The sequence below is a fragment of the Triplophysa rosa genome, linkage group LG12 (genome assembly GCF_024868665.1).
Source record: "Triplophysa rosa linkage group LG12, Trosa_1v2, whole genome shotgun sequence".
Taxonomy (NCBI): Eukaryota; Metazoa; Chordata; class Actinopteri; order Cypriniformes; family Nemacheilidae; genus Triplophysa; species Triplophysa rosa.
Genome location: NC_079901.1, coordinates 16,737,860 through 16,757,247, shown reverse-complemented (window position 1 = coordinate 16,757,247; position 19,388 = coordinate 16,737,860). Strand labels below are relative to the sequence as shown.

The window sequence follows — 19,388 nt, the reverse complement described above, 5'->3', positions numbered from 1 at the left end:
TCAGCAACCCGTTTTGGTCCATGTCTCTTTAAATGATAATGAGTTACAGCGCACCCCACCCCCCTTCCGTCCGGCGTGTTAACTCAACATATGTGTAGTACTGCCATGGCAATGGTTTAGCTAAATTATGTTTCCTGAACTCCTCTGCGGTTAGTTTAGTTTTAAACGTCTCAAATCATTCGTCCGGAGACTAAAAAATTTGTCACAGCAAACAGCGCTCACGTTGTGCGTGTATGCTTGCCTAAAATCTCAGTGGAATTACGTGGATTTTAGCGCTTGTCGTTGACAAGTTATAACGTTACACACACAACGTGAGAGCATAACTAGTATGCTGTGACAGATTTTTCTGCCTAAAGACGAATGATTTGAGACGTTTAAAATGAAACTAACCTTAGTGTTCGCCCCTGTTCATTAGCAAAACAAACAGCTTGCCGCAGCTGAACATATTAACGCCCATAATGTATTAACATACATATAGCTAAACTCCAAGTGCCCATTTGCCAAATAACATAAATATAGAGTAAGTTTAACACTGGCTTTGAATGTTCTATTTAGCCCGTGACTGACTTCGCTATCATATGCTAACGTTATCCTCCTATACTGTATACTGTATACAGTACATGTACGTCAATTCAGACTGTTGATAAATATTACTTACATCGGCAGCTTTGTCTCGTTCAGTTGGTCTCGATCCCTCTTGAGGAACAACTTTGAAGCTAATCCTGCTTGTACTGTCCCAGGTTGATCAAGCACTCCGGCTTGAAGTGATTCGCGCAAACAAGCAGGTTTTTACTTATGGTTTCTGAGGGATTTCCACTAAAAATAAATCCACTCCTGTCTCTTCCGAGGTTAGGACTCTGTGCAGCGACTACATTGCATGTTGTCCACGAACTTTAGCCATGGCGTCACGTACACCGCTGTCGCTTGTGAAAACAACAATGGCGGCAGCGCCGTGGGTGGAATTGTGTAGATGAAGGGGCGGTAATATTATAATAAGAGCCTGCGTCTACGACACATCAGCTTTCCTGTAGCTCAGTGGTAAGAGAATTGCGTTAACAACGCAAGGTTGTGGTTTTGATCCCAGGGATTGCACATGCCTATGTATAAATGTATAGGATAAAGCAATGTAAGTCGCTTTGGATAAAAGCGTCTGCCAAATGCATGAATGTAAATGTAAATCAGGAGCGAAACATGAACAGCACGATTTCTCACATGCTTGCAGAGAAAGGCTTACCAAAACAAAGTTACTGGGATCTTGTTTTCTGTGTTTCTAGATGCACCGGGGACCCGATTACAGCACTTAAACACAGAAGAAATTACTTTGATACAATGGGTCCTTTAACACACTTCTTGCTCATGAAGAAAACCTTAATCTGTAGTTCTCCCACCATTAACAAATAAACCTCATCTATTACTCTGTTCAACAATTCTGGCTTTAAGAATAGAAACAGCCACTCATAAAAATCTACTGTATATCCAGAAGTTATTGTAGCACAGTTCACAGACTTCAAAGTGATCTATCTCCACCAAATACCATCCATATGCCTTAAACTGACAAGCCTGAAAGTTTACACCGTTAAATGACACTTGCCCAAAAACTGAGCCACAGTGACTTTGAATGGGCTGGTTCTTAGAGGATTTCACAAAGGTTTGTGGGCACGTGACTCCATGCTTAATCAGCTTATGTCCCTTCATTGTTTCGAATGAAAAACGATACATCACACTGATGCCTTTTTTCAGCTCGCTAATTAATCGCGAAGGCGACGGCTTCTTAATAATGCATAAGATCACTTCTTTCATCTTCCATGTATCAACTGCAATATTTACAGTACGACTTAGAAAACAAACAAAATGGCTGAAACCACTGAATTTACGGGTTGGTTTATTAACATTGGTATGTCCGAATGTCTGCACAGACTTGTTTGGCCCTATCGCCATTTCCCCAAGGAAACAAACGAGACCATTGTGCTTAAGTGGGTTGCTGTGGACAGAAAAAGGAATGAGTGTGCGAGGGAGAGAAAGAGATAGTATATCCGCAAGGGAAAAACCAGCTGGGAAATACTTGCAGCCAAGGGAAAAGAATAATAAAAACAGACAGCAGCCTCTAAAATGCATGGAAACCACTCTGGAGAAAAACGGAAACGGGGAATGACACTGATCAGTTGCTCGGTATAAACTAAGCAGATGGAGAGAGGAAGTCATGACATGATGCGACCCAAAAATGTGCCCATCATTCTGCCAATACACTGGCCTAGAAACACGTGCACAGCACTACAATCACACAGACAAGTTGAACTGGAACACCTACAAAAATAAAGCGATACTCTTGACCTCGATTTCAGAAGGATGTCCCTTTTTAACCTTAATCAGACATTTTTGGCCTCTTATTCCATGGCGAACATCTGACCTCAATGCAAGGATAAATAGGGACAAATGCTGGACCATGACCTCACAATCCCTTTGCTATAAGAGAAGTACTTTGGGTGAACATTTTCTGGAAGAATAACCAATATGGAAAACCATATTGATCGGCTACTACTCCATATAATGGGGAGTATGAGTCAATGTTTTTCTTTTCAATCAGGTCATGCCAAAACCTTTATATTATTTATGGGCTTTTTGGCGTTTAATGTATAGGAAAGTGTCTACAGAGAACAGTGCTTAAGAGTCATTCTGAAAAATGTAGTTTATATTATATACAGTTACGCATGCAGTTACTGTGTACAGATTTTGGTGGTGCAGGTGCAAAGATCAGACACTCACCCTGAGAGCTTCAATGACCAGATCTCTTGCCTCAAGCTCTCCCTCCATGATGCTCAGAAGGGTCAGGAGCTCCGGTTTGCTCAAGTTGTCAATGTTCAGCTCACATTTCTGTAACACACAGAGCAACAAGATGAGCCTTGTTACAGGAAAATGACACTGCATATTTCAGATGGTCTATCAGAACTTTGGCAGAGAAGGTGTTGAGTGGGCATCAATCTCACAGCCCACAGTATTACGTTTTCACAGAAACATAACCAACTACGTTTGAAACCAGAACTTCAGTCTGGTCTCATCTTAGTTGAATAGCAACTAGGGATGCACTAAGTAGAGTTGTAAAATCTTAAGGCCAAAACCGCTTTCATTATTGGGTCACTTTGACTATTTGAATGTCACATTATATCACCATATCACAATCACAATTTCTACAAGCAAATTAAACCATGTATACTTTTACCCAATGACTCACAGCCTGTCTCTATAAGAAACCACTCATCTCCCACTTTGGTGGCTCAGTAGAACTATACATATACACACTACCACATGGAGTTCTGTAGAAAAAAACTGTTAAAAAAAAAATCTGTAGAAAACGTGTGAGTTTACACTCTCACCACTTTGCAAGCAGAAAAACAACTCAATGTCTGAAAAGATCAGATGAGCAGAACTGTATGGATTTGTAAAAACACTTACACACATTCATCTATTATAGTCATTGTAGTAGAATTTTTCCTTTCAATTTGACATCGGATATACCATATCAATACTACAAACCTACTTTGCCTCACAACCTCAATTATTTAAGTCTTTCATCATAAATGACAAACAGAATTCATCCATCAAACTTGTGTTAGTTTGTTTTAGCTCTACTTGTATTAACATACAACAGCACTAAGAAGCAGCGATACAGTCTTTTAAATTAGTGTACTGAAGTGTACTGAAGGGAATATTAAAAGTAAGTTTACTGAAGGCAGCATACAGTAGTTAAAACAATTAAATTACAAGACGAGATCAGAATGTTTATTATTTCTGGATTTCATATTGTAAGTAACAAGGTAACTTAATGACCATTGACCTTTCAACAAACGTATAGACTTCAGACACACTTCTGAAACAACAGGTAAACAGCTATCATAAGTGCAGTCAGTGTCTCTGTGATCATCATTACAATATCAATTATTTGTTTAGAAGGAAATCTGTTAGACCAGCCATTGGTGAGAATCCACCGATAAAGCAATATTGAGACTGCTGAGGTCAAAGAAAAAAAGTCAATACTGGGCAGTAGAAGATTCTGTTGGCTGGGTCTTGCAGAATCCGTACTAAATGTGCCATTTACTTCCTCTTACTTTTCTTAATACAGATTAGGTATGGATGGGGTCAAACCACTTTATAAACAGACTCCCCCCATTCCCCCAACATGATCTAATCATGGGTCAAACATACTTCATGAGCCCTTGAGAGAGGTGTCCTGGTAGATACTGTTATGTGCGTAAGACTTTATCATAGATTTATGGCTTAACATCAGTGGCCAATGGGCAATGCTGATGTCTGTGCACCTGTTCAACCCAACTCGAAATGTAAACGGGCCTCGAGCAGTTAAAGCGGCTCAGATTGGTTGGGTGACACAGTACTCTGAACTATGCCAGCTGAGTCACTAAAATTCAGACCGATTTAGAAACATCTCCAGTGAACAGCCCCCACCCCCTAGCCCGCCTCCGCTTCATTACATCTCTCTTTTTCCCTACAATTCTGTGCTATCCTGTGTATCACTGAATAATGAGAACAATCACTTGCAATATGGTTGGTTATAGCAATTGAACGGGTGTTTCAGCTGTCATGCAAATTAATTTACAAAGATAGATGGTAAATCTTACCAACTGAAACTAAAGATCGCCCTTTACCGTAAGACACTGCATGCAGATCAATACAAATGAGAGCAAGGAGTACATCTGAGCATTAAGACAGACCACTGCGCTGAAGGGCTCTATATAGCACCCCTCATGGGGGTACTATTGATTTTTTTAAGGGTGGTAAGTGGGTTCTTGCACATATGTTAATAACTTGTCATTATTCAAGAATTGAATATTGTTGATGTACTTATGTATGTATGTATGTATGCGTGCGTGGGTGGGTGATTGTGTGTGTGTGTGTGTGTGTGTGTGTGTGTGTGTGTGTGTGTGTGTGTGTGTGTGTGTGTGTGTGTGTGCATGTATATATACTGTATGCATATACACACACACACATATTATTTACATTACATATACCCATTTTACCATTTACATTATTTTATTTTACGTTGTCATTTTGTCAGTATGAGTCTTGGGTATCAAGCCCACAACCTATCCAATCTCGAATTACTTGACTGGGCTGATCACTGTCCTCTGGTTATAATTTAGACTTTTCATATGCATCCATAAAAAACTGAACAATTAAGATCCCCAAAACAATTACAATGCAACGATTCCTCGATTCATCATCGTATTTTTGAGACGTGACAAATAGGCAATACATTATAAATGCTACTAAATTAATACATTCGGCGACAAAAAAAGGTGGGCTTACCATGTTAATATCACAATTTATACGCAGCTTGACATAAAGGACAGTAAAAGAAAATTGTGTATTTTGTCCGTGATACACGAATTCCACATTTTAAATGGCGTGTTGTTTCAAAGTAACATTTAGCGACGTTGTATATCACAATCTCCCCCAAATAGCATACGGAGCACCGTAACACATCCACTGATGTGATTCACACCGCTGGCTGGGCGATTCTTATTACATTAACTCAATTCATTCCCGTTATGATTTACATTTCCGGTCACTATCATTGCGGCTGATAAATGTCAGTTGATGTGTAAATGGATCTCACCGCCTCGACGCCCCCATGACCAGTGGTTACCAGTGTTTGTAGTTGAGGTGGCTGCTCCCCTTTCGCTCCGTCCGACGCCATCTTCTCACTGTAGAGGACTGTTCAAGCTTCGACACCACACACATCCAATAACGCATTCGGCACTGGTTTAACTGTTACACTGCTGCAAAAGAATCGCAGAGAGTCGATAATTCATCTTCCAGCGTTACACGTTCAGTAGAGCTGTCGATGTACGGTGAGGGATAGATTTGAGAAGGAGCAGGTTGCGTTACGATGTGAATGTAGGCGTGAACAGAGTCCAGATGTAAACCTGGAAAAGAGGTGTCAACCTACAGTCTTTGAGGAGGGAGTGACATGAATACGATCTTAGTTTAGCTCCGTTAACCTCTGTGTCGCCAGTTTATTTTGTATTTGAGGATTTGGGTAAAATATGATTATGGTTTTTATGTTATATAATGCTGTTGGCCTATCGACACGAGTCACGACACAAAATCACAAATCACACTGTTTCGCAAGCAGCCAAGCATCCCCATCACCATAGACCCAATGGAGCAAATTTATAAATTTTATACATTCAAATTACAAAACATTGTTACATCTTACTGGTTTGAGTTGAAACTGAATAGTGGAAATGTTTACTTGTTTAGTGAAAAAAAAACTTGTTTGTGTGAAGCATGCAAACATATGTTGCATTCAGCATATAACTTTATAAAAACTGCCTGTGTATAAATTCTGAATATGACTCAAAACGACAAAACTACACAGACAATTATTCTGTATTCTGTTTAAGATAAGAAATTATATGAACTGTAAGGCTTCTCTCGGAGTTTGCAACCATGTTTCTGTCATTCCTCTTTAGTTAGAAATCAGTTACTGTAATTATGTAGAAACAGGGGGTCAACACATCTGGTGAGTGGGATCAGCAATGACTATATCAAGTGCTTAAATGAAGATTATACCAGGACATAATATGCTACTTCAATTGAGGCCACAGTTTCTCTCTGTCTGGTTCTGGATCCAACAGCTATGCAGCCTATCATAGAAAATAATTTAAATAGAACAGAAAGCCAAAACAGAACAGAAATAGGAGGAATATGAACAATTCTTTCATTTGTTCTAATTTATTGTTATTTAGGCAGGGCAAGATGGTTTTGGCATTATTTAATTCAAAATAACTTTACCTTTTTACACACTGCTAAATTATACTATTGCAAATAGCCTAATGTGTCTACAACCTTTTATGTAACAATAACCCCAAACAACAGATTTGATCTATAATGTAACAGTGGCTCCCATTACAAAATTTCAGATGAATTGGTCTCTAGCCGTCCCAAAAGGCTCCTTAGAATTAAAGTGAAGTATCAAACTTTCAAGACTACCACTCATGAAGTTTCCCACCCTGTTTTTTGGTTTAATAACTGACATCTATCCATACCCTGATAGCACACTACATCTGACGTCTGCATTTACATCTGTAAGACATCTGCAATAAACAGTTGTTTAGCAGATCTTTTTACACAGCAATGTTTTCCAGATCTCCAGATCTTTAGCAGACGTATTACAGACATACCTTTGCTAGCTGGATAGCAGGCTAATTCACTGTCAGATACACATAAGTTGTAATTCTAATGTGATCTAAATAGATCAACTTTTAAATTGTTGGTAACTTATATGTTTTTAGTCAAATCAACCTTTAGATGATCTTCAGTCTTTATTACTGATAGTGGCCAGGTTAGGTTTCTGCGGTGGTCAGAAAAGGTGAAAAAGTGGGAAACATACAGACAAAATTGACGTAACGTTAATTGTCTTGTTTGTATGTTTGTTCCTTTCGAGTGTCTTTGAGATGAGAAACACTAACATTTCTAAATTATAGATGTGTTCATTGTATAATAATTTAATAAAGGACGATTTTTGTGAAGTACCACAACTGGCACGAAGGTTTTAATACTATCTCTGGCGATCTGAAATGAAAATGCTGAAATGTAGAGGTTTGGCAACAACATTCCCTTCATTATAGGACAGACTTAACAGTCACATGACCCCCCATGTGCTCGAAATAACCAATCACAGCGTTTGTTTGGATTTTAGGCATATCAGTTACTTGGTTGCGTAGCTCTACGTTTCAGTCCGCAAAGCCCATAATGTCATTAAAAACTAATAGTAGTAGAAAGCTAATAATCGTTTCCTACCTAAAGGTCTTTGCCTGATAAGTTTAGTTGGTTTTCGTCACTAACATGAGTCTAGCACAACAGAGCGGATTATTTTGCGCATCACAGCAGAGCTGTGAATCTGGACTGGATGACGAATCGTATGTATCTCTGCCTGCAATCTCACGGTTTTTTGTTGTTGATCATAAAATACTGTAGTTCTTACAGGAGAGACCGAGCCTACAAAGTTCAATTGAAAAGTTAGTTTTCTTTAGCAGCGCGATTATTATTTATATAAGTACACTTATACCAAATCGACAAATAAACAACGTTGTACTCTATAATTAGATATATAATAAACGTAGACTGTAACTGTGATTTGGCAAATATAAGATTGGTTGGACACTACTGTAGCCTCTGGCTCCCCTACGTGGCTATGCCGTAAGAACGTTTCCCAAACTCTGGAAAAAAAACTTCTTACCTGTCAAAAGCTGCTGTCCACGTAGGCAGCTCACTAGTATTTTACAATTCTTTACAGATTGACCAGGTTAAACATGAACAGCAGTGCAAGTTCAGTAGAATCCTTGCAGGCAGTTGATTCAACAACAATCTCACAGAAAGAAGATGATGTGAAGAGCTACAGCATGATGACACCTGCAGAAAAACTTTCAGTTTGTGAGAGACAGGTGCAGTCTTTAGCTGATAGAGAAGAGGTGCGTTGATAAAATCATTCTCATATACACTCATTCTGTTCTGTCCAGTTTAATTTGACTAGTTAAATGGTGTAACTATGTGCTTGTATGACATTAACAGTATGATGGCTGTATTCAAGAGCTTGTGCGATGCCTGGCACTGAGCAGACTGGTTTATGGAAATGAGCATTTTGCAGTGGTCCAAGCACAGTCTAGGCTGGCTAAAGCCTACTTGCAGTACAAAGGTAAATGTATTCACAATTTAATGTGTTAAATGGGTAGAATAGGTATTATTTGATATGTTACAAATGATATTGATTCTTCGTTATATTGTGGTCTTGGTAGCATTTTTTTCTTTAAGATTAGAACTCAAGTACAAGTACAATGTACTTTATACCTGAAAATATATTTTCGAAGCTGTTCAGAAGTAATAGCCAGATCAGCATAGGAACCAAACAAGTTATGGGATGAGAACAGGAACCAAGCAAGTTATTGATGTTTTCCAATAATATACTCTTAATGGAAAATAGAAACACTTATTTTTTTAGACAGTCATTTAAAAAATGTCCTTAAAAGTCCATAACCTCCCATTTTTTCAAGGTTGGCCACATCAGGCAGAAGAACATGCATCCCAAGCACTTGAAGTACTCAGTTCCAGCCAGCAGGGGGAGAGAGTGAGCTACCTCAAATGCTGCCTTAGTGCACATCAAACTCTAGGAAGTGCAACTCTATTTCTGGGAAAATATCCTTCTGTAATATTTGTTGATAGATGTATATTTGCGTGTGTGTGTGATGCTATTACACTTCATAGTGTCTTATGACTAGTGTCTTAAGAGAAGATTTGTGTCATTCATCATGTAAAAAACAAATGTTTGTAGCAAAGAATTGTAAAAATGTTTAAATTTGTGAGTTCTTAACAATGTGAACTCTTGCAAAGGCCGAGTCCAGCTTTCAGGAGGCAAAAACAATAATGGGAGACATTGTCGCACAAGAGGCAATTTTGGACACTGACAGATTGGACACTGAGTATGAGATATCTACTAATTTAGCAAGGTACAAGATCTTTTTAAACCTGTGTTTACTTACACGAGACAAAAACACAACAAATTTGCCATGCATTTGTGGTTTAACAACTTGCATTGAAGAATCAAGGTTTATCTAAACAACCAAAAACATCCTGATGTAGTCACGTCAGCCGAGTTCACTTTGATATTTAAACAAACCTCTACAGTCAATCACATGCTGTGGTCTATTTATTTATTTTGACTTCTGCAGTTTCAAATATCAGGTTCAAGTTTGAATCCATGTTTTTCCTGGCATCACTCCAAGTTAACACAGTGAACACAATGAACGCTTTCATATATGCATCAGTATGTGTTTACACTATGTTTAGTTAGATTTTGTGCTCCGAAAGGAATTTGGCGAACCAACAGAACGATTACATGACCTCCTGTCCCAACATGTGAAAATCAAGATAATATCAGAAGTGTATGGGATCTCTTTTCCCACAAGGTGGTGATCCTGATCCACAAAACTTCTCGATACAAAATATAAATTTTTTGATTAATATTTGACTTTTTAAATTCTATAAATGCATTTCTTTTTCAGTTTATTTCAGTAAAATCAGTTTATTTTAAGGTCTGGATTATATTTAGTTTATAGTAATTATAAGTGTCATTTACAACAGTTTGTGGTATGTGGTATATCCTATCTAGATAGCAAAAATAAACATGTTCACAAGTATGTATTGCTGTTTTTCACAGACAGTGGTCGGTCACATTCAGAGTAGCAAGCATCAGCATCTCTATACATTTTCATGAGATTTGTTCTGCACCAGAACCCGCAAAGCCAAATCTAAGGTCACTTGAACCAATAAATTAAGAATAAGTGAATCGAAGGGTTGCCATGCAGAATCATTTAGGTTTGTATTTTAGAGACAGCATTATCTAAAGATCTGTTGTTTCTCAGAGGGAATTGTTGTCTCACAGAAACACTTGGTGAACTTGTTCAATAGCTTGTATTGATCTGTGTGTTTATTATGGCTGCTCTCACCACAGGTTTGACTGTGATAGTGAATGGCTGTGGTTTGCTTTGTTTTTGTTGTGAGTGGATAGCAACAGCAGGACCATCTCAGGTTTTATTACTGTTGTGTCAGTAAAGGCCATGTGCCATCTGTGCCAGTGAGGATGAAGTGCACACATCAGGTGCACTTCATAGATCAGAGATTAGGAGTTTGGTGTTTTGTTGTACCGCAAGAATGTGGGATATAGAAGTTGTAGTAACAGCTTTCTTTGTTGGAGGTTGACCGAATAGCTTGTGTTGAAATGTTTGAAATGAGCGAGCCTGTGCAGTCAAAACATACCTCCACAGTCAACGCATACCTCCAGAAACAATGAAACAAGCCCAAGTTATTTCATGCAAGTGGAGTCTTTCCCCACAAGCCAAAATACTTACATTTATTTAGAAATTCTAATGTCAACTTAATATGTAGAGACAACTGTAGGTAAAAGAGTGCATGTGCTGTGATGCTGTTTTTGCTTTGAGCAGTTTCACATGTGAAATTTTGGCTTAACCAATGATGTGGGTTTGAGGACAGGACTACCTGTACCTGTCCGTAGATATTTTAGCAGTTTTGTTTGAAGCTGCTTTTACCTTTGATACCACTCTCTTACAAAATAACATTAGTTTATGTGAATTAAGTCAAACTAAACTTGGCAAAGGCAACGCACTCTTATGCAAGCATGACGTAATCCATCTGCAAAAGGTTTATTTCATTTTTAAAAGCAGTGTCTCCTGAAATCCACTTTGTTTTGTTTGGCTCCCTTGTACAGTACACTTCTTTTTACCAAAGCAGAATCTTTCATACCCGGTCTGCTTCAGTATTTGTCTGTTAACAATTACTAAGCAGAAGGCTTGGGGGACTACTTGGCAGTTCATGTAAAAATCTCTAATTGCATTACGCCCCTGCACAACGGACATTAAATCAGATTTCTCCGTGCAGATTATATCTCTCCTCCCACAGAGGATCCCTGAGAGGATGGCTGGTATTGCGTTGGCACTGTGTGGCATAACGTGATGTGTTTAGGTTTGTGTTCCCAGGCAGCGAGGCAGTGGAGTTGGCCCTAAATGGAGGCTCAGAGTCTGGAATTTCTGATGCAGGCTTGAAAAGTTGCCAGGGTGATCTAGCTTACACACTGGCTCCTGTGAGAAGACCTGAGAGACAGGTTTAAAACCATATTTGCCATTTTGCAAACTTTTCCCCCATGAGTTAAAGTAAATCAGATAGCACAGATGTTATCATTTTTCTGTAAAAGTTTTCTGTTCTTTTGTTATCTGGTGTGGTTGGACAACATACAATATATATTGAAATCACAAAATATACACCATAGTAAAGATAAGAAACATTCATTATGCTAGCATTAGATTAATTATGGTCGGTATGACAAATTAAGCATAATTAAATGATTAAAAATGAATATGTTGTGACTTGTGAAAATAGTCCATGTGTGTAGATTTGAGATCATCTTTGCTGGTGTACTTCTCAAATTCTTCATATATGCACATTTAAATTTTATAACCAAACTTTTCACTTCGTAACTGCATGTTTACCTCTAAATCTACAACTTTGTTTAATACAAACTTGCAGATTTATACCTTTATCTTTATGTGGATTTTGATGTCAGATTACATCGAACTGATATTTCCCATATAATGGTTCCTGACATCTCAAATTAAACCTGTATGACTTTCTTCTGCAGAACACAAAAGAGATATTTTATAGAATGTTGGTAACCAAACAACGGCGGTACCCATTTCCTTTTATTGTATGGACACAGAACCAATGCAAGTAAATGGGTACCGCCGTTGTTCGGTTTCCAACATTCTTCAAAATATCTTCTACTGTGTTCTGCGGAAGACAAAAAGTGGAGGGTGAGTACATGATGACAGAATTTTCAGTTTTGGACATACTATCACTTTAAGGAAGGCTAGCCTAGCTGCACCATGGCATTTCCATCTTCTGAAATGCTGCAAAGGTTAATTCAGTATCCTTGTATTGATGGGGCAGACATGTTGGATGAGCAGGTTACTCTCCTAGAGAGAGGGAATTGAGTTAGTGATCCATTAGACTGGACGGATCCAGAAGGACTTTTGCTTTTAGCAAGTTAGATTTGTGCGACATGAAATCTCTTCTTGATCATGTCTGCTTCTGGTCTCCACATGAAATATGTCCACATTGAAGATGTGGTGCCCAAGAGTCGGTTTAATTGAAAATATAATTTTAAATTGCATAACTACAGTTATTTGAAAACAGGATTTGTTTTGGCAATATGAACAGAATGGCATGTATAGAATAGAGTAGAATAGTCTGTTCTGTATCTGCGAACATTGAAAGCTGTGAGTCAGTCCTCTATGCATTGTTCAGGAGGGAGACTGAATGCCTCCAGGCTGATATTGAGAGAGGAGAATCAGACCTAATAAAGACATGAGCTCTGCTGCAATGAGTTCAGTACTGCAGGGAATATTTGGATTTGCTGAACTCCAGATCTTAATAAAAGAGACAAATGCTTATTCACCTGAAGGTGCTGGGAAAATCCTGTCAGAAGAATACAGCAGTACTTTCTGTTGTTTTTTTTACCAGTGGACATGATACATGTCCTAACTGCTTAAGCATCTTCCTTTCATTGTATTCTGGCATTTTCACCCATGTTTGGCATTTCTGGAACATTTTTACAGTGATGACATGTATAAGGAGGTCAACAGTGTGCTGCATATGACGATGTGGATTTATTACAAGATAAATGACATCTTTGTCATATGTGTGTGTGCTTGTTTTGTGTTATAGAGTGTACCAGCTCCAGGGCAGAGCTGAGGAGGCCCTGAGTCAATGTGAAAAAGCCTTGGAGTTGCTGCGAGATGGAGGTCAACTTAGTCGTAACTGCCTTATATACAGGATCATGGCAGCCATTGAACAGACACAGGGACACCTGGACAGAGCCATCGAGCATCTTCTACAGGTAAACATTGCAGAGATTTTTCCTGACTCACCCATATGAGAATTATACTATATAGATGGCCATAAACGATTGTTACTGCGCATGTACGCTTTTGTGGCCCAAACTTAACTTCCGGTACACATCCGCAAAGAATAAAGTCCCTGTAATATTTATGAAAACAAGCAAAAGTAATAGCAAGTAAATTACAGCAAGTTAAAGATATGTCTAGCCAGTATTTTGGGTTACCGGTAGGAGAACCTTCTTGTCTAAGCTTACAGTAAATGTTTATATAATAAAGTTAATATACAATAAAATTCAACCAATTGTTTATTTAATACAATTATTAAAATAAAATATGAATACAAAGTACTAATAAAAAAACATAAAATATAAAGTGATACTATTAGCCACTAGCCTGACCGATCAACAAACACAGACCGCAAGTTAACTTCAGGTTAGGCGCGTGTGTCCGATGAAACCGTCTCACATTAAAGTTAAGGAACAGAATTGGACCACTAAAGGGATACCCAAGAATGAAAATTCTTTCATTATATACTCACCTTCATCCCTTTAAATCCCTTCGAAGCAAACCAGAACCTCTTCATTCTTTACTCTCTTTTAATCGTGTGGCGTTTGATCAAATCAAGTCACTTTTATTGTCACACAGCACAAGTGCCTTGGTGAGTGAAATTCTTGAGAGCGTGCTCCAGAAAGTGCAGATACAATTTACATATAGACAGTACCATTTACATACTTACAGACTTATACAGATGACAATGTGTAATATACACATACATATACTCAGTACACACAGTGTACTATTAGACATACTTACAGTTATCAATACACATTATACACCGTATGTACACATTCTACATTATGTACACATATATACACACGATAATATGTGAAGGTGCAGCAGATTATACATAAACTGGATAAGCAAATGTCATGGATGTGCATTGGATGATATCCAGTGGTAGCGGATAGATTGTTGTATTAGTGCAGTGTGTAGTCCAGTTTGAACTGTGTTAGAGTTAAAGTGCAGTGTGTGTCATACCGTAAAGTGGGAGTATGTTGTAGGGTGTATTAGTTCTGTCTGATATGTGATAAATCTATAGTGTCTCTTTGTTTTTGCCTGTTCTCTATCTCCTTCATCTGAAGGCTCATTCCATTGCTCTTAGTCAGAGTCCTGGAGGTCTAGAGGAGGCCCACATCGCTCACAGTTTGGCACTGGCTTACTCCTCCACTTCAGAGCCTCAACATAACGGTGACGGCATTTACTAGATGTATTGTGTCTCTGTGTGAAAATAATGTGAGAGGAAACTGTGAAAGATTGTGACTATGTTCTTCTATGTGTGATTGAAAAAATTCAGCAGCACAGTATTTTGAGGAAAGCATAAGCGTTTACAAGAGTGCACTAGGCCCACGGGACGCGCTCACCTTAACGGTCCAAGATGACTACAGTCACTTCCTCTTACTCACCGGAGAGCAGGAGGTCGGTTTTAAAAAAAACCTGGATATGGTGTACACAGATTTATATTTTGATATTAAACTAATGCTTATTATATTGAGTGGCACATAGTGAAAAACAGCCATATTTAATTTGTCAGATAACAACTAGGGGGATATTTGTTATGTTGAGAACATTTTTGTATAAGATATGTGTGTTTCGGTTTGTCAGAAAAGTGCTCAGATCCAAAGAGAGTCTTTAGCTCTAAAAAAGAGCACCTTTGGTGAACTGAGCGCAGAGATGACAGAAGCACTGCAGTTGATTGGTGGAGTGGAGATGACACGGGGCCAGATGAGACACGCCCACAGGACCCTCAGAAAGGTGAATCAGAAATAACACACATGCTATGTTGAGGAGTCACTTGTTTTTTAGTGTACAGCTTTCTTACTTTATATACAATCACACTGAAGACACAGAACTGGTCGTTTTCATTGTGACTTCACACAACGTTGCACCAAAAGATATTGGAACAGCTATTTAGACCAATGTCTCTTAGGACATAATGTCCACTGAGCTATGCTCTCATCTTGGAGGGGAGAATCCGAGATATTCCCTTCGGAGTGAATGCCTTTCCTCATATGAAATGTCTCAAGGAATAACATTGTGTTCTTAGTCCTTCTGCATGCTGGCAGACATTTTGATGGGCATTGGAGCTTTGCCGAGTTCATCAGATAATAGGGCACTGAATCTAATTTAAAGAACAAATCCACTAGACTTAAAAGAAAAATAGAAGTCTCTGAACAAACCGACAGGAACAGTTCACCCAAAATAAAAAAATCTGTCATCATTTACTCACCCTCAAATTGTTCCAAATCTGTATACATTTCTTTGTTCTCATTTGAAAAAATGCTTGTGACCAAACAGTTTTGGCCAATATTGACAACCATAGTAGAAAAAAATTTCAACGTTAATAAAAAGTGCTCCAGAACGATTTGCTTTACTAAATTCTTCAAAATGTTTTCTTTTGTGTTCAACAGAACAAACAAATGTATAAATATTTTTTTTCTACTATGGTAGTCCGTGACAGCTAAGAATTGTTTGGTTACAAGCATTCTTCCAAATATCTTTCTTTGTGTTCATCAGAACAAACAAATTTATACAGATTTGGAACAACTCGAGGGTGAGTAAATGATGACAGAATTTTTATTTTTGGGTGAACTGATCCTTTAACTGAATAGACATGGACCCTATGATAGTGTTGAAATTCATATTTGAGTACTATTAAAAGTGTGCCATTTCTGCACTCCCAATCAATCTGTTTGTTAGAAAGGTCTGACTGGAGTCACTACATTGGCTCAACCAATGTTGTTAGAGCTGCTAACAGCATAGAAACGACAAACTTTAAATCCCGATTATATTTAGACTGGATAATAATATTCTTGCACAGGCCAATCCTCCCTTAATAAAGCGTGTCCTTCAGGAGTCATGCTACACACTAGTTCGCAATTCGATTTATCTACATCAGAGTCATTGCTGTAGCAAATAATTAGTAAACAAAACGCCGAACACTAATCTGAATTTGACCTGATGCATAAAGATTATAAATCCTGATCCCTTTTATTCCAGGTGAATTGTCAAATTTGGAGTATTTCCTAAATTTGCTCATAGCGTTTTTATTCCCACAAAGGTAACTAAAATGCCCTCTGAGATAGTGTGACTTTTTTAATCTATTGAAACCCGTACCCACTTGTCTGCAAGTAAACACTGTTGCTACGTTTCTTTGTTGTGTGAAGGGTCTGTGTGAATCAGTGGTCCCGGGCTCTGCATTTCCTCAGGCTTATAACCTTTCTCTGTTACCTCTGACAGATAGGATGAGCTCATATCATGTTCTTTCTGCTGAAATCACGACAGCAGCTGCAGTGCAGAGCAACACATCCCCAGTTTAGACCCCACTTTGGCTCAAAGCCAGTGGTTTGCATTTAAAACAGAGAGAGGCATTTATTTTCCTTACTTATGTTTTAAAGGAAGCAATTGTTTCAATGCAGCAATGAAGAAAATCTTTCTTCATAATAGACATGCACCCACACACATTTTTGAGAGGCGGCGTGATTGTTGTTCTTCACCGGGCCTCTATGACATCACTTACAGTGCCGATAATGGAAAGTGCTGAAAACATCAACTGAGACTTTTCAAACATCAAGGAAACTTTGAGCTGTTATTTTCCTGTGTTTTTATGAAAGCGCTGCTGTCATGTTGTAATTCTGAGTGTGTTTTTCCACCGTTGCTGTTTTGAGAATGTTCTCGAGTGAATGAGGGAGTTTATTTGAGGCTGTGCTGTAATACAGTATCTGTGTGCCAAATGCACTCCGCCTCTCTACTATGTCTGGGAAATCAGAGTCAAGCTGTCCACAACGCCATGAATTAACAGTTGCATAACCTTTAGTAAAAGCTTTTGGTGAAATATATGGGCTTTAAATTCATTTATTTATTTATTTATTCATTTATTTATTAGATATTATTTATTATAATGATCTTGCTTGGTCTATAAACACCATGCACTGTGCTGTGTTTTACCTTTCTGTGTTTTTCTTATTTGCTCCTGTAAAGCTGCTTTGGAACGATGCACATTGTGAAAAGCGCTATATAAATAAAATTGAATTGAATTGAATGTGAATATTTCATCGGGGAAAAATTATATACATAGGAAATAGTTAAAGCTCCCTTTTTTGTGCTCTCTAGCCATTAAATATCAAATTGATATTAATAATCATTTTCAATTCAGTGAACATTAAAGATGAACACAGTGCCTAACTATCTAAGCATTATCACACAAGTCCCAAATAGCGAAGATAATTGATTTAATGTTGAATCAACGCTAAATAGGATTTTATTATTATTATAACATAATTCATAACCTTTGATTTAACATTGTTGTTGGTCACATTGTTTATGACACCGCAACTGTTTAAAATCCCTTTTGGGCCAGAATTCACAACCATTTTCTTCTAACAACATTATCGTTCTCAATCTCTTTCAGTGTTTGGATATTCAGATCATGCTGTACGGTCCTCAGCACAAGAAAACCAAAGCCACACAAAGAACTGTGGACATGCTGTTTCAGTGAGTCTTTTGCCAAATGAGGAGTACAAACTTCACTGAAAGTGCTGCTGTAATACTGTGTATTCAGAGCAATACATTAACATTTCACTTAAATATGAAGTAGCATAGGCTATTAGTGAATGTGAATATTGGTTATGGAATACTAATATTAATAGATGCCCTATGGTGTGATTGTGTTTTTTTTTTCTTTTAGGTCCCCAGAGGTTCATGGTAGCCATAAGAGAGAAAGTCAACTTGAAACAAGGCCTCCGTTCTGTGCGGTGGTCTCACCTCCAACTGAACTGAAATCTAGTATCTCTAACTTGTAAGAGCACTGAGCGCCAGGCCTATCTCATGAATGTGGCTTGGACTGTCAGGAATGTTTGACCTCGTCCTATTTCACCAAGGGTAAAGATAAAACAAGGCAATATTTCTAGAACGGCAGACAAGCTTCACTATGTCTTTAATCTCGGTTGCCAGGCCTCAGAGTGTACTTCTGAAGAACAACTGAGAACAGTCCAACAGTGAGCTCATACACTTTCAGTGTTGTGATAGAAGATCTGTTGTTCTTTGTGTATATTTTAACAGAATTGAGCGGGACTCTCTAACACTGTCTGTAAGAGTTTGTTTATTGTGTTTGGTTGTAAATCTTTAGACAGTGAGTAGACCTTTTCTTGACAGTAAAACAGCACACAAAACATCCCTTTTGTGATTGTGGTCTGTCAAACCAAAACAGTCATTGCTATGGCTGTGCATGTTGAACAGCATACTGTAAATCTGTTATGACAGCATACATGCACATGAACAGTGTTCAGTCGTACAACCCGACGCATATATTTGAAGATATTTGGTGCTGAAAGACATCTCACTCAAAGCTAAAAAATGTATGGATAAGGAAGCATATTTCTCATCTGTTCATAATATCCATATTTGATACCATGTATTTGTTAACATATTCTGTATTTTATGGATCCTACAGATTTGAATAAAGCTTTATGAAGATGCAAAAATGATACTTGAAAATAAATGCTGAATGAGATTAAATGAGAGTAACAAGCACATACCTTCTCATTCTAATACACCATATACTCACCACACATACATTTACAGTATGCCCAACCATTATTACCATCACATGAACATGAATGTAAATATCTTTGATATCTATCAAAAGATAAAACAGAATGTAGGAAGGTATTACAAAAATAGATTAAATGGTTTTTACAGCTTTAGTCTAAAGCCGCTACACTGCTTTACTGTGAGGTGTGTATAAAAGGTTTTAAGAGGAAGTGCGAATTCTAAAAATAGCCACTCATTAGACACGCTCCTTTAATGGAGGTGAATCCTCATTCTGAGTAATAGGCTGTGACACGG

The 19,388-nt window shown here is 38.0% G+C and overlaps 2 protein-coding genes across 3 annotated transcripts in view; one reads left to right on the top strand and one right to left on the bottom strand.

The window, feature by feature from the left end:
• cttnbp2 (cortactin binding protein 2) overlaps positions 1-5,933 on the bottom strand; it is a 41,583-nt gene extending 35,650 nt beyond the window's left edge. The window contains exons 1-2 of one of the 2 annotated variants that reach the window (XM_057347788.1): positions 5,630-5,933; positions 2,764-2,871 (exon numbers count right to left, since the gene is read on the bottom strand). In XM_057347788.1, the coding sequence (XP_057203771.1) occupies positions 2,764-2,871; positions 5,630-5,710 (189 nt within the window). In that variant the 5' untranslated portion in view covers positions 5,711-5,933. The remainder of the gene's footprint in view (positions 1-2,763; positions 2,872-5,629) is intronic. The other variant, XM_057347787.1, reaches the window with a different exon arrangement.
• Positions 5,934-7,720: 1,787 nt separating this feature from the next.
• Positions 7,721-18,357, top strand: ttc23 (tetratricopeptide repeat domain 23). The gene is made up of 11 exons (XM_057348522.1): positions 7,721-7,937; positions 8,315-8,489; positions 8,590-8,713; positions 9,069-9,210; positions 9,396-9,521; positions 13,312-13,483; positions 14,627-14,732; positions 14,839-14,960; positions 15,147-15,296; positions 17,953-18,035; positions 18,229-18,357. Exons 1-11 carry the CDS (start codon positions 7,864-7,866, stop codon positions 18,341-18,343), a joined length of 1,389 nt encoding a protein of 462 aa, XP_057204505.1. The 5' UTR covers positions 7,721-7,863; the 3' UTR covers positions 18,344-18,357.
• Positions 18,358-19,388: the final 1,031 nt, after the last annotated feature.